A 17,593-nucleotide genomic window follows, 5' to 3' on the forward strand; every position below is an offset into this window, starting at 1 on the left:
TGTGCAGATTTCTGTGTTATGGGGGTCACTTTAAGCTCCAAATAAGACCTCAGTATGAGGCCTGGATTCTGGAGGAGTTCATTTTAACCTCTTCTCCACTCTGGACTAGGAATAGCACTATTTATAAAATACGGGATTTAGATAATGACTCCAAACTTGGAGATTAGATAAAAACAAGAGGTGTTGACTGACCATACTTCTGAAAGGAAGCTCTCCTGGTAACTGCCAGGCAGTTAAACGATGGATAATCATTGGTTTCCTTTCAAGTCACATGGGCTTGGAAGCTGCGAAACAGTGAAGTATCTCTCTACACCAGCTGAACGCACTTGGCTCAAATGGCACCATTTTGATTTTTCTTTTTCAGGAGTTGGGTGGGAGAGTGTGCTGCTAACAGGAGATGAGATAACCTCGAAAGCCACAGACACGTCCAGCGCAGACATGACTGTCAAGGTAAGGCATCCTTTCTCTAGTGTGATTCTCAAAGTGCATCTCTAGAGGAAAGTGAGTGTATGGCAGATTTCTGGGGGCAAAATGAGCACTGCCCCTCACCCCACTGGGGTTCTCTCTCTATTCACTGAAGCCTCAGTGAGCCAACCAGAATAAGATTTGCTGAAATTTGGGATCCGGATCAGGAAGCCACCTGAAAACTAGAATTCAAGACTTGTGATTTCCAATGGACCGGTTGTAGGATCTTCAGTGAATATCTACATGTAGACTGTCTGTAAGTGGTAACCCTGTGGGGACAGTGAAGCAAATATGAAAATTCTGAGCTGAGAAACCCAGGCCCCACTGTGCATTGTGAAGAAAGGTCAGAGAGGCATAAAGTAGCTTTGATCTTGACTCAAGATTTCCACTGATGTCAGCAGGAAGGCAGCACATGGCCCACTCTGCCTGGAATGCTAATGGCCAAAGGTTTACAAAATGAGTCATCTGGAAATCAACCTAATTATCACTGTTCAAATTAAATGCATGAATTAGTAATCATTGCCTAGATTAAGGAATCTGTAGCAAAATATATCAGACATAACTATTTCCCTTATATTACTGGAATAGACACAAAGGAATGGTCCTCCTCTCTTGGAATTCTGTTTATGTTTCACTTAACAAAGGCTGGGGGTGGGAGGGCTTTCTAACATTTTTGCTTGAATGATTAGAATTTAAATAAATGCCACTTATGGAGTTTTCTTGGAAAAACAAAAAGTAATGTCCTTTTTTATATTGAGATATCACTAGAGAGATTTCACTCCTGGGTTTTTTAGTAGAGGTTGTACAAAAGAATATACAGGATGAATTTATTCAAGCTCTCCTTTGTAATGTGATGGCTGAACTTGTGTTATCTGTATTAAAGATGTTAGAGAAAGCAAAGAAACATACCACAGTGAAATGTATTATAAGATGGGAAAGTAGCATGATTGGTTAAAAGAGTCAACTAATCTAAATAATAATTATCCCGTGCTGCAAGTCTGCTTGTAATTATGTTAGAATTTGCAAGACAATGATATATATTGCAATGATGTATTGGTGTTTTGCTGGCTATTTGTGCAAAGTTTGCAAAGTTTGAGAAATCTTTGGCCATGTTGGATAGAGAGGGGTGGATGCTGATAGTAGAATTTGATGGATTTTGATGTGCTATTTTGCGATCTGTCATCATTTTAAGAATTAGTTTCTGAGATGTGTTGCTAGTGTACCTGCAGAGTTTGTTATATAAAAGCAAATGGTGTATTATGATACAAACAAGTTTTGCCTAAGTCCCATTTTATAAGGTTACTATTTAATCAGTGTGCTCCTCTTTGGCACCAGGACCTTGACTAAAGTTGTATTTGGGTCTATTCAATTTCGGTGTCATTCTCAACCTCTCTTTCTGTCTTCTTTTATTGAATACCTGGGAATGTTTTATAAGAACAGAGGATTTTTAGTTCATAAAAACTGAACCCACTCAGAAGAAAGAACACTATATACTTTAAAAAGTTAAGCAAAATACAAATATATTTACTACTCCAATAGATTCCTACAAATATTATTAAGTTACTCTATTAATGCCAGTCTCTTCTCAATAAATGATTTTTGAAACCTCTAGGTGGATGTAATTTAGGGAAACGCTTCTGTTTAGATCTTTTCTGTTAGGTTTCCCAATTATGCAGCAATTATCAATTTTTTTCCTTTGGTACCATGCTATTTCCCACCCCACACTGCTTTATGTATCCATCCTGCCCTGTGTCTATCTTAAAGTATTATTTTTTTCTGTGTCTATAAGTGCCTGATGTTCATAAATTAACTACAGATTCCTCATCATATATTCATGCCTCTACAGCTATTCCTGTTTCTAATAGCTACTTCATATATCCTTGTAATATCAGCTACTCCTGTTTTTTGCCCTGGGAAAACAAAATATTCTGTTAAAACATTAATTATAATAAAACTTGATTCAGGGCTTCCCTGGTGGCGCAGTGGTTGAGAATCTGCCTGCCAATGCAGGGGACACGGGTTCGAGCCCTGGTCTGGGAAGATCCCACGTGCCGCGGAGCAGCTGGGCCCGTGAGCCACAATTACTGAGCCTGCGCGTCTGGAGCCTGTGCTCCGCAACAAGAGAGGCCGTGATAGTGAGAGGCCCGTGCACCGCGATGAAGAGCGGCCCCCGCTTGCCACAATTAGAGAAAGCCCTCGCACAGAAACGAAGACCCAACACAGTCATAAATAAATAAATAAACAAATACTTAAAAAAAAAAAAAGCCCAATCAATACCCACCTCGCGTTGGCATTCCTTAAAAAAAAAAAAAAAAAAACTTGATTCATTGACATTTACTAAGGGGAATATCAGCAGAAACCACTAAAATACTTTGGTTTCCTCCCTATTACTCTTCTTGAGATAGATGTACCTTTCTTCACGCTTAGAAATTTTCTTTCTGAAAAAGGCACATTTTTTTGTGATGTCAGTTGTCTGAATATGGTTTTGTCTACTATATGTAGCTTTTTAATACCATGTCTTATTTTGAAATGATAGAGTCATGCTTCTAAAAATATACATGACTCAGATGAATGAATTCATTTATAAACGAACTTCTGTCATTCTGAGGAATGTTGAACTAAGAGCATTTATGTTAAAAACACCCTCTAAATACACTGATACAGGTAGGAGTATCATGTAGGCCTGCTCAACAATTTAAAATCACTATGTAGTAGGTTGAATTGTGAATCCTTTCCTTCCCCGCAAAACCATACGTCCAAGTCCTAAACCCTGGTACCCGTGACTATGACCTTATTTGGAGAAGAGGTCTTTGCAGATGTAATTAAGAATCTTGAGGTGAGATCATCCTGGATTAACCAGGTAGGACCTAAGTCCAATGACACATGTCCTTATAAGAGACAGAAGAAGAGGTAACACAGAGATGAAGGCCACAAGAAGAGACAGCGGCAGAGGTTGGAGTTCCATATAGCCCAAGCCAAAGAACACCAGAAGCTGGAAGAGGCAAGGAAGTGTTCTTCCCTAGAGACTTCAGAGGAAGCAGTGCCCTGCCAATACCTTGATTTTGGATTTCTAGCCTCTAGAATTATGAGAGAATAAGTTTTTTTTGTTGTAAGCCACCGAGTTTGTGGTAATTTGTTACAGTAGCCCTAGGAAACCAATATGCTCGGATCTACCCAAGAATTATATACCTACAGTGCCAATACCATAGAGGCTGAAAGCCAATATTACACACATCCATCACTATTTTCTTATTTATTATACTATGCTCAGCCTTTACAAGTTGTTTTTACCTGTTCTTGTTTTGAAAGAACTATTAACCTTTTTCAGCCTGAATCACGACTCACTAGAAGAAAAGGGTAGTCATATTTGGGGATAGCTTCTATATTATATTTTAATCTGTTTTGCTGCTTCTCTAGATATTGATTTTTTTTTAAGTATGGATCAATATTTTCTAAAACTTGCCTGACCATGAGAATCGTCTGCAGCAGTATTTAAAAAGAATATAGCTTCCCAGGCTTCTCCTTTCAAAATTCGGATCCAGAAGATCTGGGTTTGAGAATTAGCATTTTTAACAAGTGCTGGTGATTTTTGGGGTCAGTTTGGGAAAATGTTGTCTAGCATACCATTAAAGCAGTAAGGGGTATGGCCACAGGAGCCCTACCGCTGCCCTTGGCTCTCTGGTTGTCCAGCTGGTCTGAGAAAGGACCTGTGGACTCCCTGTTCAAAACCCTTTGGTTCCGTTTCTTTTGCACACCGACTAAGGCTCAGAACTGCAATTTCATTTCTAGCCCCATCTTCCATCATGTCTGTCTCTGGACCTGTTTTTGCCCTCTGCACCCAGCCTACTTGTAACCAGAATGATCTTTTAAAAAGGGCAAGCCAGGGCTTCCCTGGTGGCGCAGTGGTTAAGAATCCGCCTGACAATGCGGGGGACACGGGTTCAATCCCTGGTCCGGGAAGATCCCACATGCCGCGGAGCAACTAAGCCCGTGCGCCACAACTACTGAGCCTGCGCTCTAGAGCCCGCCAGCCACAACTACTGAGCCGTGTGCCACAGCTACTGAAACCGCGCGCCTAGAGCTTGTGCTCCACAAGAGAAGCCACCGCAATGAGAAGCCCGCGCACCGCAACAAGGAGTAGCCCCTGCTCGCTGCAAAGCAACGAAGACCCAACGCAGCCAAAAATAAATAAATAAATAAATTTATAAGAAAAAGAAAAGAAAGTAGCATAAGAGAGAGGCACAAGAGACAGACCCTCATGTGAGAACACAGGGAGTAAGTAGGTTTGAGGAAAGACCAGTGATCCCCCTTAACTGCAGTCTAGACAGAGATTGTCTTAGGCAGGTGCTATGTCTTTTAAAACCCCATGGCTTTTATTCAAGGCTTCCTTCCTCTTCTTCTTCCTTCCTCTCTCTCCCAGCCCAGCTAACCCCTATTTATATTCAAGTCTTTGGCTCAAATATTAGGCCTTTCTGACCAGTACTGTCACGTGCTCTCAAAGGCCCTAGTGCTTCTCCTGAAGAGCCAGGCACGTAAATAACCATCAGCGTCCTTGCATGAGATCCGGTCTCCCCTGCGGGAATGTCGTCTCTGTGAGGACCTGCATCCCAGCTCCTGACCGAGTGTGTAGCCTGTCATGTGCAATTGTCAACTGTTGTTGCATGAACAAATACATGAAGGAAGAAATGAAGACAGTGTCTGTCTAGACTGCAGTTAAGGGGGACCACTGGCCTTTCCTCAAACCTACTTACTCCCTGTGTTCTCACTGGAGGGTCTGTCTCTTGCGCCTCTCTTTATGCTTTCTTTTCTTTTTTCTTTCTTTTTTTTGAAATGTAGTTGATTTACAGTGTTGTGTTAGTTTCACGTGTGCAGCAAAGTGATTCGGGTATCTATATCTATATGTTCTTTTTCAGATTCTCTTCCATTATAGGTTATTACAAGATATTGAGTATAGTTCCCTGTGCTATAGGGTAGATCCTGTTGTTTATCTATTCTTTTTTTTTCTGTCATAGAATCTTTATTTTACATGTTTGCATCACAGCAAGAGAATCCATCCCCTACATCACCCTGAAACAAAGTGAATCAGCTATAGCTATACATATACATATATCTGTTTATCTATTCTTATGCTACTTTCCTCCGTGTTTTGTTTTTCACTTGTTAGAACCTCTAAATCACAGTTCTTTTTTTTTTTTTAATTATTTAATTATTTATTTATTTATGGCTGTGTTGGGTCTTCGTTTCTGTGCGAGGGCTTTCTCTAGTTGTGGCAAGCAGGGACCACTCTTCATCGCGGTGCGCGGGCCTCTCACTATCGCGGCCTCTCTTGTTGCATGCGGAGCACAGGCTCCAGACGCGCAGGCTCAGTAATTGTGGGTCACGGGCCCAGTTGCTCCGTGGCATGTGGGATCTTCCCAGACCAGGGCTCGAACCCGTGTCCCCTGCATTGGCAGGCAGATTCTCAACCACTGCACCACCAGGGAAGCCCAAAATCACAGTTCTTTTTTTCACCACTCCTTTTTTTTCTAAACATAATTGAGGTACATAATTTATATAATATAAAGTTCACACATTTAAGTGTACAATAATTTCTAGTAAATTTACCAACCATCACCATAATCCAGTTTAAGAACATTTTCATCACTCCAATAAGATCCCTATTATGTCCTATTAGTTTGTCTCCATTTCACCCCCAATCCCAAGCACTACTTTCTGTCTCTATAGGTTTGCCTGTTATGGACATTTAATGTAAATGGAATCATACAACACGTGGTCTTTTGTGTCTGGCTTCTTTTGCTTAGCATGGTGTTTTTGAGATCCATCCATGTTGTAGCCTGTATTAGTATTTCATTTCTTTTAATGCTGAGTAGTATTTCATTTCATGGATATACCAGAGTTTTCCTTTGTTTTCTAGTCCATTCACAAGTTGATGGACTTTTAGGTTGTTTCCCCTTTTTGGCTATTCTGAATAATTCTGTTACGAATATTCAGGCACAAGTCTTTGTGTGGATGCATGTTTTCTTTTGTCGTGGATATGAACCTAGGAGTGGAATTGCTGGGTCATGTGGTAAATCTGTGTTTAACTGTGTGAAGAACTGTCAGATTGTTTTCCAAAGTAGCTGCACCATGTTACACTCCCAGCAGCAGTGGATGAGGGTTCTGATTTTTCCACATCTTATCAATGCTTGCTATTGTCTGTGTTTTGATTATAACCATCCTAGTGGGTGTCAAGTGGCATTTCATTGTGCTTTAGATGTGGGTTTCCCTGTTGGCTAGTGATGCTGAGTATCTTTTCATCTGTTTATTGGTCATTTTTATGCAGTTAATTTTTCAATGGCTTGGTTTCCTTTATGTGCAAGAGGGTACAGGGTACGTTCTTTTATTCTCTTACTGCAGATGTGTAGTTAATGTTTTCTGAGTGAGGGACCCTCTTCTTGATGATGGGGGAAGGGGGCTCAGTTCACTTTTCCCCTTTAGGATCACTGCCGTCCCCCCACCACTGCCCTGGGAGGGCGTAGGAATGTCTCATCAATCTCTTTTCTTTCCATTTCTTTCCCTTTCTTTTCTTTCTCTCTCTCTTTTCTGTCTGATTATTTTCCCCTCACATCTCAGCTTTTTTGTTTTTTATCATTGTTATTAACCTATCAGTGTTATATTTTTTATTGTGGTAAAATATACATAAAAAAATCACACTTTTAACCATTTTTAAGTAGCATTATGTCATTCGTATTGTTCTACAGCCATTACCACCATCCATCTCCAGGACTTTTTCATTATCCCAAACTGTAACTCTGTCCCCATGAAATACTAACTCTCCATTCCCCTCCTCCCTTCAGCTCCTGGCAACCACTTCAGTGTCACAGTTTATATGTAATAATATCTAGCTGTCTTCTCAAGGGGATTTAAAATATATCCTGGGGCTTTCCTGGTGGCGCAGTGGTTGAGAATCTGCCTGCCAATGCAGGGGACACGGGTTCGAGCCCTGGTCTGGGAAGATCCCACATGCCGCGGAGCAGCTAGGCCCGTGAGCCACAACTACTGAGCCTGTGCGTCTGGAGCCTGTGCTCCGCAACAAGAGAGGCCGCGATGGTGAGAGGCCCGTGCACCGTGATGAAGAGTGGCCCCCGCTTGCTGCAACTAGAGAAAGCCCTCACACAGAAACGAAGACCCAACACAGCCATAAATAAATAAATAAATAATTAAAAATATATATATATATATCCTATTAAGAGTAGAAAGCAAGTAAGATGGCTAAACCTCAACCTAGCATTTTAATAACCTCTGGACAGGGCAAGCTAGAAAGGCAGTCATTTTACATGCATTTAAGAACTTTATATTTCCAAAATAAAGTTCCTAGGAAGCTGCTACATACTAGATCTTAAAGGAATTTGCTGGTCACGGAGCGTCCTTTCTTCTGAGGAGTAAACTGCCCAGTGCTGACATCCTGGAAGTGTCCTGCCTTTATTCAGCTGGAGCCACCAACTGCACCTGTTTGGATCTGCATTGTTTTCTTGAATTGTGTTTATTTAATGACTGTACAAAACTACATCAATCCGTGTTAAAAGTACAAAGATCCATGTTAAAAGAAATATCTCTTGGTCTGAAATAATGTGATTTGGCTGCCATCTTAATCAAATATACCAACTAAGTCCCAAATGCTGTCTTTACCTTACCCTCTTGTTTTATATACAGAGACTAAAAACTAAGTATTTGCAAAAAGGAGCACAGAACATTCTAGTACACACCTTGGATTTTTTCGCAGAAAGAAGTCTTGTACTTATTTACATTGTTAAAAGATAAACTGAGCCATAGTAAGAATTTTAAGAGTGTATTTGAACAAAAACTCATTCAAATTAGGCAGCACCAAACCAGAAGTGGTTAGCAGCACTCTGCCCACAGGAGCTGGGGAGAGACTTTTATAGAGAAAAGGTGGAAGCAATGAAAGGCAAGTAATCAATTGGCTGTAACTTAAAGCCTCACTGGCCGTTTGTATTGTTTCTCCTTAGTGTTTTGATTTTGTAACCTTGAGGCAATAACAGCTTAAATTTTGGTTTGCTGTTGGGGGTCTCCATGGCAGTAGAGCCACCTCTGTCTAATGACCTCCTTGTTTAGTCAATTTAACCACATATACAATATTTTTCAGTTGTGCTTAGGCAAGAAGCAGGATGGGTACCAGTTAGGCAAGTTGGGGGTTCTGGCTGCAAAACCGTTTGAAAGGGGCACATTTCCTAACCGAGGACACGAGAGAGCCACATAAAAAGAGGTTGTTGCCTCAGTATGTACAACTTACTGCTGGGAGGGGGATTGTTCTCCTGGAATGGCAGATGTTCTCTGTTACAAAAGGGGAAAAGCATTTAGACTCTTCCGGTGGTGAATAGAGGCCACAGGTTACAGCTTTCTTTGCGAGCTGCCTTTAAAAAGCCGTGCTGCTGAGGACCTCCTGTTGCCAGCAGAGCTGACCAGTTGTCCTTTGTACTTGCCGATGACGACATAGAGGATTGTTTGTGCAGGGACTCTGGACAAAAAGACACATTTGGGACCAGAAGTCCTTTCTACATTGGGTACATACATAAAGATTGTTCTAAATTTGCTTCCTTGCCAAAGGAACTCTTTTATGGCAGACTTTTTTAGTCCTTGAAACTATTTAGAGTGGTGGATCTCAAAGGGGGATGACAGTGGGGGGTAGGAAGCATTCCAGGACTAACTGTTGGCTAAATGTTCACCATACCCTCTCTTGGAGAATCACTGTCTTGATTTTTTTTTAATATGCATTTTGTATTATTACAAGGAATCAGATGTGAAAGGCCCTGGTGTACACTATAATATGGTGCATCAGTATTGGTTATCGTTAGTCCTATGTGTTGCTCCCTATGTGTCAAATAAAGTGAAGGTGAAATAAATGAAGTCACAATTGATAACTCTCATTATATATGTATAGATAAGGAATATTCTGGCAAATGAAAGATCTCAGGTACCTTCTTCTCTGCTGTTTTATTTATTCATCATGTCCTCCTGCTGACAATAATAGCTAATATTGATTGAGCATTTGCTGTGAGCTGGGTACTGTGCTCGGCCCTTACATGTACCATTTCATATAGTCCTCGAAATGACCCTGCAAAGGAGGAACTCTTATTCACCCCATTTTACAGATGTGGTGACTGGGGCTCAGCAAAGTGAAATGAATTATCCAAGATCTCAGAGTGAGTGTTGGAACTCAGGTGAAAAGACACTTTATAACCTCTCTACGTAGGGGTTGATGAATGCAAACTAATTTTACTATCAGCTAAAGCAGAGTAGCTCCTAGGATGGGGCAAAAGTAGTTTTGCCAGATAAAACACTGGACACCCAGTTAGATTTGAATTTTAGATAAGCAACAAGTAATTTTTTTAGTATCAGTATGTGCCAAATATTGCATGGGACATACTAAGAAATTGTTTAGGGCTTCCCTGGTGGCGCAGTGGTTGAGAATCTGCCTGCCAATGCAGGGGACACGGGTTCGAGCCCTGGTCTGGGAAGATCCCACATGCCGGGGAGCAACTGGGCCCGTGAGCCACAACTACTGAGCCTGCACGTCTGGAGCCTGTGCTCCGCAACAGGAGAGGCCCGCACACCGCGATGAAGAGTGACCCCCGCTTGCCGCAACTAGAGAAAGCCCTCACACAGAAATGAAGACCCAACACAGCTAAAATAAATAAATAAATAAATTTATTAAAAAAAAAAAAAAAAAAAAAGAAATTGTTTATTTGTTACCAAAATTTAAATTTAACTGGCCATCCTATATTTTAATTTGCTAAGTCTGGCGGTCCTAGGCAGGGAGGGGTATTGCAAAGGAGGTAAAGGAAACAGCTTAATGCATTTGATTGCTGTGGTCTGAGATTATTTGTGGTTTTGTATTTCTTTCTTTACTATGACTTTATTCATTTCAGGATGACCGTATATTATATTAAGTTCATTATATTAAGCTTTAAATCAGACAGATATACACGTTCAGTTTATACAATAAACTAATAACCTATCAATGGATCTCTCCTGATCCACTTTTTTTTTTTTCCTAGAAATAAAGCCTTCCAAACCTGACCCATGCCAAGATCTGTACCTCACTGGTTTCTCTATGAAGTGAAACCATGGGAAATTCTGCCCCCAGTTTGTTTGTTTCTCTTGACTTAAAACAAAACAAAACAAAACAAAAAACACAACTTTTCCTCAATCTGGGCATGTTATAATTTTTCTGAAGCCTATTCTAGGGTTTTCATTTTTAGCTGGGCTATCGATCAGTGATTTCATTTCCTGCAGAGAGCTTCACCATCCCAAGTTTTAAAATGTTGATGAAATATTCTTGTGCTTTTACCTAGTCTATGGCTTAGTAAAATTCCCCTCTCTCTGGGTGGTCACCTCCTGAAATAGATGACACTGGCCTACATATTCCCAGCAAAAGTTCTGACACATTCACAAATATTTCCTGAGTACATCAGTGCATTTCCTCCAATGCATATTTCTAGCATTCCAGGGGTGGGAGCGACTAATGATGACAAAGCTCTAGAATAGTCTCTGTCCTGTATGTCAGAGCCCTTTTGCAGATAAGCCTGTCTTCTTATGAATGATCTGCCCAATCTAATTAACTTTGAAGCAGGGCGTATTTGCAGTTACCAAAGTCTGACTTCTCATAAAACTAAGGCAAGCAATCCAAACGCAGAACCCACCAGCGGGAACCATCGGTCTTTGGTGCTCTTGAAAGGTTGCCAACTGGTTCCCATTAGGCGAGAGTTTGCCCATCTAGTTTATTTATGAATAAATTATCCTTAATGTCTGGGAGGGTTTGGAATGGTCACAAGTTATTCCTGAAAAACAAATTATTCACGTGGCTGTTTCCAAAAGGCTTTGTCCTGAAACAAGTCCGGTATCACAGAGGTCTCATAAATCTTTAGCATAATCCTCCGGAAGTATCTGTTGTATTCATTGGCAGAAAGATCTTGCTTCATTATACAAGCACTTAAGATAGTTTAAGTGAGCATCTAGCACTCCTCTTCATAAATTATCAATGCCTTCCTTTTCTGTGTCTTTCTTCTACCCATCCTCAGTGACCTTCCTCCTTGCTTTTTTCTGTAGCAGTGAAAACTAGTAGTTAACAGAGAAAATCTGACACACATGTAAGTTGTATATAAAAGGAGAATACGTGCTCAGGCAAGGTGATTGCTCCACTGGCTAGGAGAACAGGCTTCAAAGTGCTGAGAGATTTACACACCAGGAGTTGGGCTGTTTTGATGTCACTTGAGCTTATTACTGTTGCAACAATTGCTTCTTCCTCAGAAATGAGACAGTGGAAATGTGACATTTATTTTAGCTCAACATTATCAGGTATATTTCTAAAAAGAAAAAGGTACCGGTAGCCACAATCCCCACTCCCTCTCCCAAAGGGATCTGGCCTAGAAGGTAAGGTAATGGATCAGTCATCATATTCTCCATATGCTCAGAGACTGAGTTTTGATCTCTAATATGATGAATTTTCTAGTGAATTTCAGTTTAGAAAAATGAATGAGAATAATAGCTAACATTTATTGAGAACTTTCCATGTGTCAGGCATTGCCCACTTGCTTAGGGTATTATATTATTTAATTCTTACACAACCCTATGAGATGGGTACCATGACTGTCTCCAACTTACAGAAGAAGAAAAGGTACAGAGACACTAAGTAACTTGTCCAAGAACACACAGCAGAGTCTCAGAGCCCAGATCTAACCAGGCAGTACTTGATCTTTTTTTTTTTTTTTTTTTTTTCAGCCCTTGTTCTTAACAACTGCTGCTTCCCCTGGTAGAACAAAATGGTGATGCTCTTATGCAAACAGATAAAGTAGGTCTCACAGCCCCTGATCAATAAGAGAGCTTTTATGTAGTTCTGTTTGCATTTGTTCTTCAAATGCAAAACTGCAGTTTACCTGGTGGGATAAGATTAGATTTTCATCCCAGAGATTTGGTTGTTTTTCAGGCTTGCCCTTGGGTTTACATCCTATCAACATTCTGATTACATTTCATTATCATTCGACTGCAGTGATTCATGAATATGATAAAAACAGACTGTCTCTTCAATAAATAAGGGAAGCTGGGCCGACAGTGAATAAATAGACCTTTCTTTGAATCTGGAGAAATTCAGCCTACGGATGTCCTGCAGTATTTATTAGGAGACCACTATACCTACCATGCCTGAGCTTGGGGCAGTTTCTTCTTTTAGTTTTTCCTAAGATATGTGTATTTCTGTTATACAGCATTTCTTAACTTTTAGGTTAAAAAAAAACTTATTGAGTGTTATGTTGCATGTTCTTACATGTGGGGTACTATATTTAAACACGTTCAAATTCTGAGGGTGATTTTTCAAATTTATGGCAATAAATCCTTTGGAAATTTTGAAAATGAAAAGCTTAAGTTGAGAAATAGACAAACATTCATCCAGTAAGAATTATTATTTTTATTATTATTAATGTGTTTTATATATGTTGGTTCCTACAAAGAAAATATGAAGAAAACCCAAATATGAAAAAAATTTCCAAGTTTATCCCATGAGTGACATAGGAAAATCCCTCTTAAGAGAAAAGGCATTGCAAAAGAGGCAAAGAATCTTTTTCTTTTTCAAATAAAAATATGCATCCTGTTTCTAAGCATTTTTCATAGTATTTGACAGTTTATTAAAATAAACCTTTTTCCTCCATATGGATTTTATCAAACTTTCTTATCCTATAATAGTCTTTGACCCACCCTTCCTATTTTCTTCTTTCTCACCCTTGTTTCTTCTCTTCTTCCCTCTCTTCTTCTCTTTTTCCTTCCTCCTTCCCTTCCTTCCTTACTACCTTCCTCATTCCTTCCTCACTCCTCCCCTCCGCATTCGCTCCCTTTCTTTTTCCCAGCATTCACTAAGGGTAAGACACTATGTTATTTCACTTAACACTCACTTAACTGCACCGTGAAAGAGGGACCCTTGTTTTGTTTACTTGAAGAGTTCCATGCTCTGTAAAGGTGATTTTCCCAAGGTCACAAAATCTGTAAGAGTGGAACCAGGAATCAGTCCTAGGTCTGTAATATTTCACAGCCCACAGTTTATTGCTTTCCATACAATGAGTATTTCTTTAATAAATGGGAAGTTATTTTAATTAAAATTTAATGACAGGACTGACAAAGACATATGATATTGCTTATATGTGGAACCTAAAAAAATAACACAAATGAACTTATTTACAAAACAGAAATAAATTCACAGACACAGAAAACAAACTTATGGTTACCAAAGTGGAAAGGGGGGAGGGATAAATTGGGAATCTGGGATTAACAGATACACACTACTGTATATAAAATAGATAAACAACAAGGACCTACTGTATAGCACAGGGAACTATATTCAATACCTTTTTAAATTTTTTATTTATTTTATTTTTGGCTGTGTTGGGTCTTTGTTGCTGCACTCGGGCTTTTCTCTAGTTGCGGCGAGCAGGGGCTACCCTTCGTTGCAGTGCATGGGCTTCTCATTGTGGTCTTCTCTTTGCGGAGCACGGGTTCTAGGCACGTGGGCTTCAGTAGTTGTGGCTCGCGGGCTCTAGAGCGCAGGCTCAGTAGTTGTGATGCACGGGCTTAGCTGCTCTGTGGCATGTGGGATCTTCCCGGACCAGGGCTCGAACCCGTGTCCCCTGCATTGGCAGGCGGATTCTTAACCACTGAGCCACCAGGGAAGCCCTCAATATCTCATAATAGCCTATAATGGAAAAGACTTTTTAAAAAGATTTATATATATATATATATATATATATATACATATATATATATATGTATATATATATGTATATATATATATATATATAACTGAATCACTTTGCTATATACCTGAATCATTATAAATCAACTCTACTTCAATAACAAAAATTAATGATAGGAAAATAGCTAAATAGCTATAATCCCCCAGGAGAAGGCATTAGTCAAGTACCCTTCTGAGCTAAGACTGATCTGGCTCTTTGGACTGGCCCCAGGGCTGTTACAGAGCAGCAGACCAGCATAGATGAATAATAACAAAAAGCTACCATCTACTGAGAATCTAAATGGTGGGTTCTTTGGTCTCTGTAAGCATTAACTCAACCAGTGCTCACCACAAACCCGTGGTATAGATACTATGTAATTGTCTCCATTTTAAAGGCTAGGAAACTGAAACTGAGCCACAGGGAGATAAAGTCACCTGTGGAAGGTCCCACCCAGAATCAGTGGAGGAATGCAGATTTGGCCCCCAGAGCACACCCTCCTACCCATGACACCAGACCACCTCCCGCCTGTGATCCACACATGCTTGTCCTTTTCTCAGGTGATGCTGAGCCAGTTAACTTCACAACCAGCCATTTCCTTGGAGTTCAGATCCATAGCAAAGAAAAGGCATAGGAGTCTGCTTTCCTAATCAATAACTTTCAAGCCACACATTCTTTGTGCAAGTGACATATCTGAAAAGAGCTATTTTTGTAATGAAGGAGTTAAAGGGAGAAGAATGCCACAGATAATAGCAGAAAAAAAAGAAAGGCCAGTTGAACTCACCCATGATAAATGTTAGAAATTTAAGGGTCAATGTGGTCCTTGCATATGAAACACTAAATTCCTCTTGGGAATCGTCTTATGGGACAATCTAGTTTGTTTAGTGTTTCAAAAGTGCAATATTTTTACCTAAAGTTCAGGAACTACTTTACCCAATGTACTTCAAAAGTCTGTTTTGGTGAGTTGGTATTTTGTTGAAAAGAAATTTCTTAGAAAAATAATCAAATGGGGATTTTTTGAATTTAAAAAGAACATTTTATTGTAATGGGAATAAGAAGTATATGCGCATGCATCTGATAAATAGGTATTGAATGTCTTCTAAGTGCGATGCTTCCTGCCATGTGCCTGGTGCATCTTCTTCTTCCAATTATGTCTAGAATCTGATTCCACCATTACTATCACCACTGTACCATGACCATCCTAATTTAAGCTATTGTCACCTCTTGCCAGGATTACTACAATAGCTTCTAAGTGGTCTCCTGGCTACTCCTTTTCCCGCCTGTAGTACAGACCTTATATAGTAGCAGCCACAGTGATCTTTAAAACAACTTAAGTCATTTATCTGCTTAAAATAAATGAGTGGCTTCACATCTTATTCAAGAAAAAAAGAATCCAAAATACTTATCGAGGCTTGTGGGGTCCTCATGACCTGGCCTGGCCTGTTTCCTTTCTGAGCTCACTCACTTCCACCCTCCCCTCATCTACCCCTCCTCAGCTGTGAAGGCCTCCTGGCTGCTCCACACACGGTTGATCAGTGTTGCCACAGCTGCTGTTACCTGTGCTGAAATGCTTTTCCCTTCAATATCTCATGGCTCACTCCTTTTTGCAGTTCTCTGCTCAAATGTCACCTCATTAAGGAGTCTCTTCTTGACCATACTGTATAAAATAGTACCCACTCCCCAGTGCCATCAATGGCATCCCTTTCCCCTGCCTTATTTTTCTTTATAACAATTAACACCTCCTGACAATAATATATTTCTAATAGCTACATGGGTTAATTCAATTGACCTTTGATTTTCTATCCTGTTATCTTATTTCATATTATCTGGCATTCTTCTCCCTTGCTGGTTTTTTTCATCCTTCCCCATTCTTCACACTGTATTAGGATGTAAGCTCCATGAACACAATTTTTCATTTATTCAAAAAATTTTAATTAACACCTACTCTATGCCAAGCTATGGGCATCTAGAAATTAACTAAAGAGACTATAATCCTGTATGCATGTAGGTTACTTTTTAGTAAGAGGAGATAGACAAGAAACAAAGAAACAAGCAGGTATATTATATGAAAGACAATGATAAGTGCTTTGGAGAAAAATAAATCAGAATATTGTCAGATGGGAGTGACACGGTTATGGCTAGAAGAATGGAGTCTGTCTTTAATCAGGTGGGCAAGACTATGGGAGGAGCAGATTTGGGGAGGAAATTAAGAATTTTCTGGGCACTTGTTAAGTTTAAGATGCCTTCTAGTCATCCAAGTGGAGAGGTCAGGTGTGAGTCTGGAGTTCCAGGCAGAGGGCAGGCTGAGATAGAAATCTGGGACTCATCAGTACATAGCCACAAGACAGGATGAGATCACAGAGGGATAGAAGGAAAGAAGGAGTTGAGGCCCTAGTCCTGGATCAGCCTATATTAAAGATTTGGCAGATGAGGAAAAAAAAGGAGACCAAGAAAGAATAGCTAGTGAGGTCTGTGAGGAACCAGGAGAGAGGAGTATTTGGGAAGCCAAATGAAGGAAGTAGTTCAAAAAGGAGTGACCGAACATCTGTGTCAAATCCTGCTGCAAGGTCGAGTAAGATGAGTTCTGAGAAATGATCATTGGGTTTGGCAGCCTGGAGAGGTCATGTTGACTGTGACCAATGCTCTGTCGGTGGGGCAACGAGGACAAAAGAAAGAATGGGGGTGATGGGGGCAGGAAATGGAGACAATAAGTAGAACTCTCTCTTTTAAATATGTTTGATCTAAGGGGGAATAGAAAATTGAGGTGGTAGCTGCAGAAGGCTGTAGGGTTAAGAGAAGGTTTTTTTTGTTTTTTTTTGTTTGTTTGTTTTTAAAGTGGGAGAGATCACAGTAGACCTTATGAGGTGAGAGAAAATTTATGTTGCAAGAGAGGGTACAGTTGGGGGAGTAATGTCCTGGAACAGGTAAGAAGGGACGGGATCCAGTGCAAATGGAGGAGATGGCCTTAGCTAGGGTCAGGGGCATGTGCTCACAGTCACAAGAGGGAAGGCCATCTTCTCATTGCCTCTTCTTACTCAGTGAGATGGGAAGCCAGGACATCAGATGAGAGTGACGTGGAGCAAGAAGTATATAAGGGAAAAGGAGAAGGTGTACCTAGTCATCGCAAGAGTAGGGGAATGAATGGACTGGGGAAATGTAAATAGCATCTCCAGGCACCACTTAAAGGAAGCAGTCATCAATTTAAAGTGAAACTGGCCAGGGGGCTGTATGTATTTCTCTAATCATGTCAGTGTGTGAATGCAGATGTGGAACGGACAAAGAGTTGGATTGATCTGGGGTTACTGATTACAGGGTGACTATGGCAAAGGGAGAGACAGACAAAGGAGTTGAGAGCA

At 40.3% G+C, this 17,593-nt stretch overlaps 1 protein-coding gene across 6 annotated transcripts in view; it reads left to right on the plus strand.

Moving 5' to 3' along the window:
- PALM2AKAP2 (PALM2 and AKAP2 fusion) overlaps positions 1 to 17,593 on the plus strand; it is a 502,216-nt gene that overhangs the window by 365,755 nt on the left and 118,868 nt on the right. For all 6 annotated transcript variants that reach the window (XM_036854498.1, XM_036854497.1, XM_036854502.1 and 3 more), the window contains one exon: positions 365 to 450. In XM_036854498.1, coding sequence (XP_036710393.1) covers positions 365 to 450 — 86 coding nt within the window. The remainder of the gene's footprint in view (positions 1 to 364; positions 451 to 17,593) is intronic.

This window comes from Balaenoptera musculus, chromosome 6, assembly GCF_009873245.2.
Source record: "Balaenoptera musculus isolate JJ_BM4_2016_0621 chromosome 6, mBalMus1.pri.v3, whole genome shotgun sequence".
Lineage (NCBI taxonomy): Eukaryota > Metazoa > Chordata > Mammalia > Artiodactyla > Balaenopteridae > Balaenoptera > Balaenoptera musculus.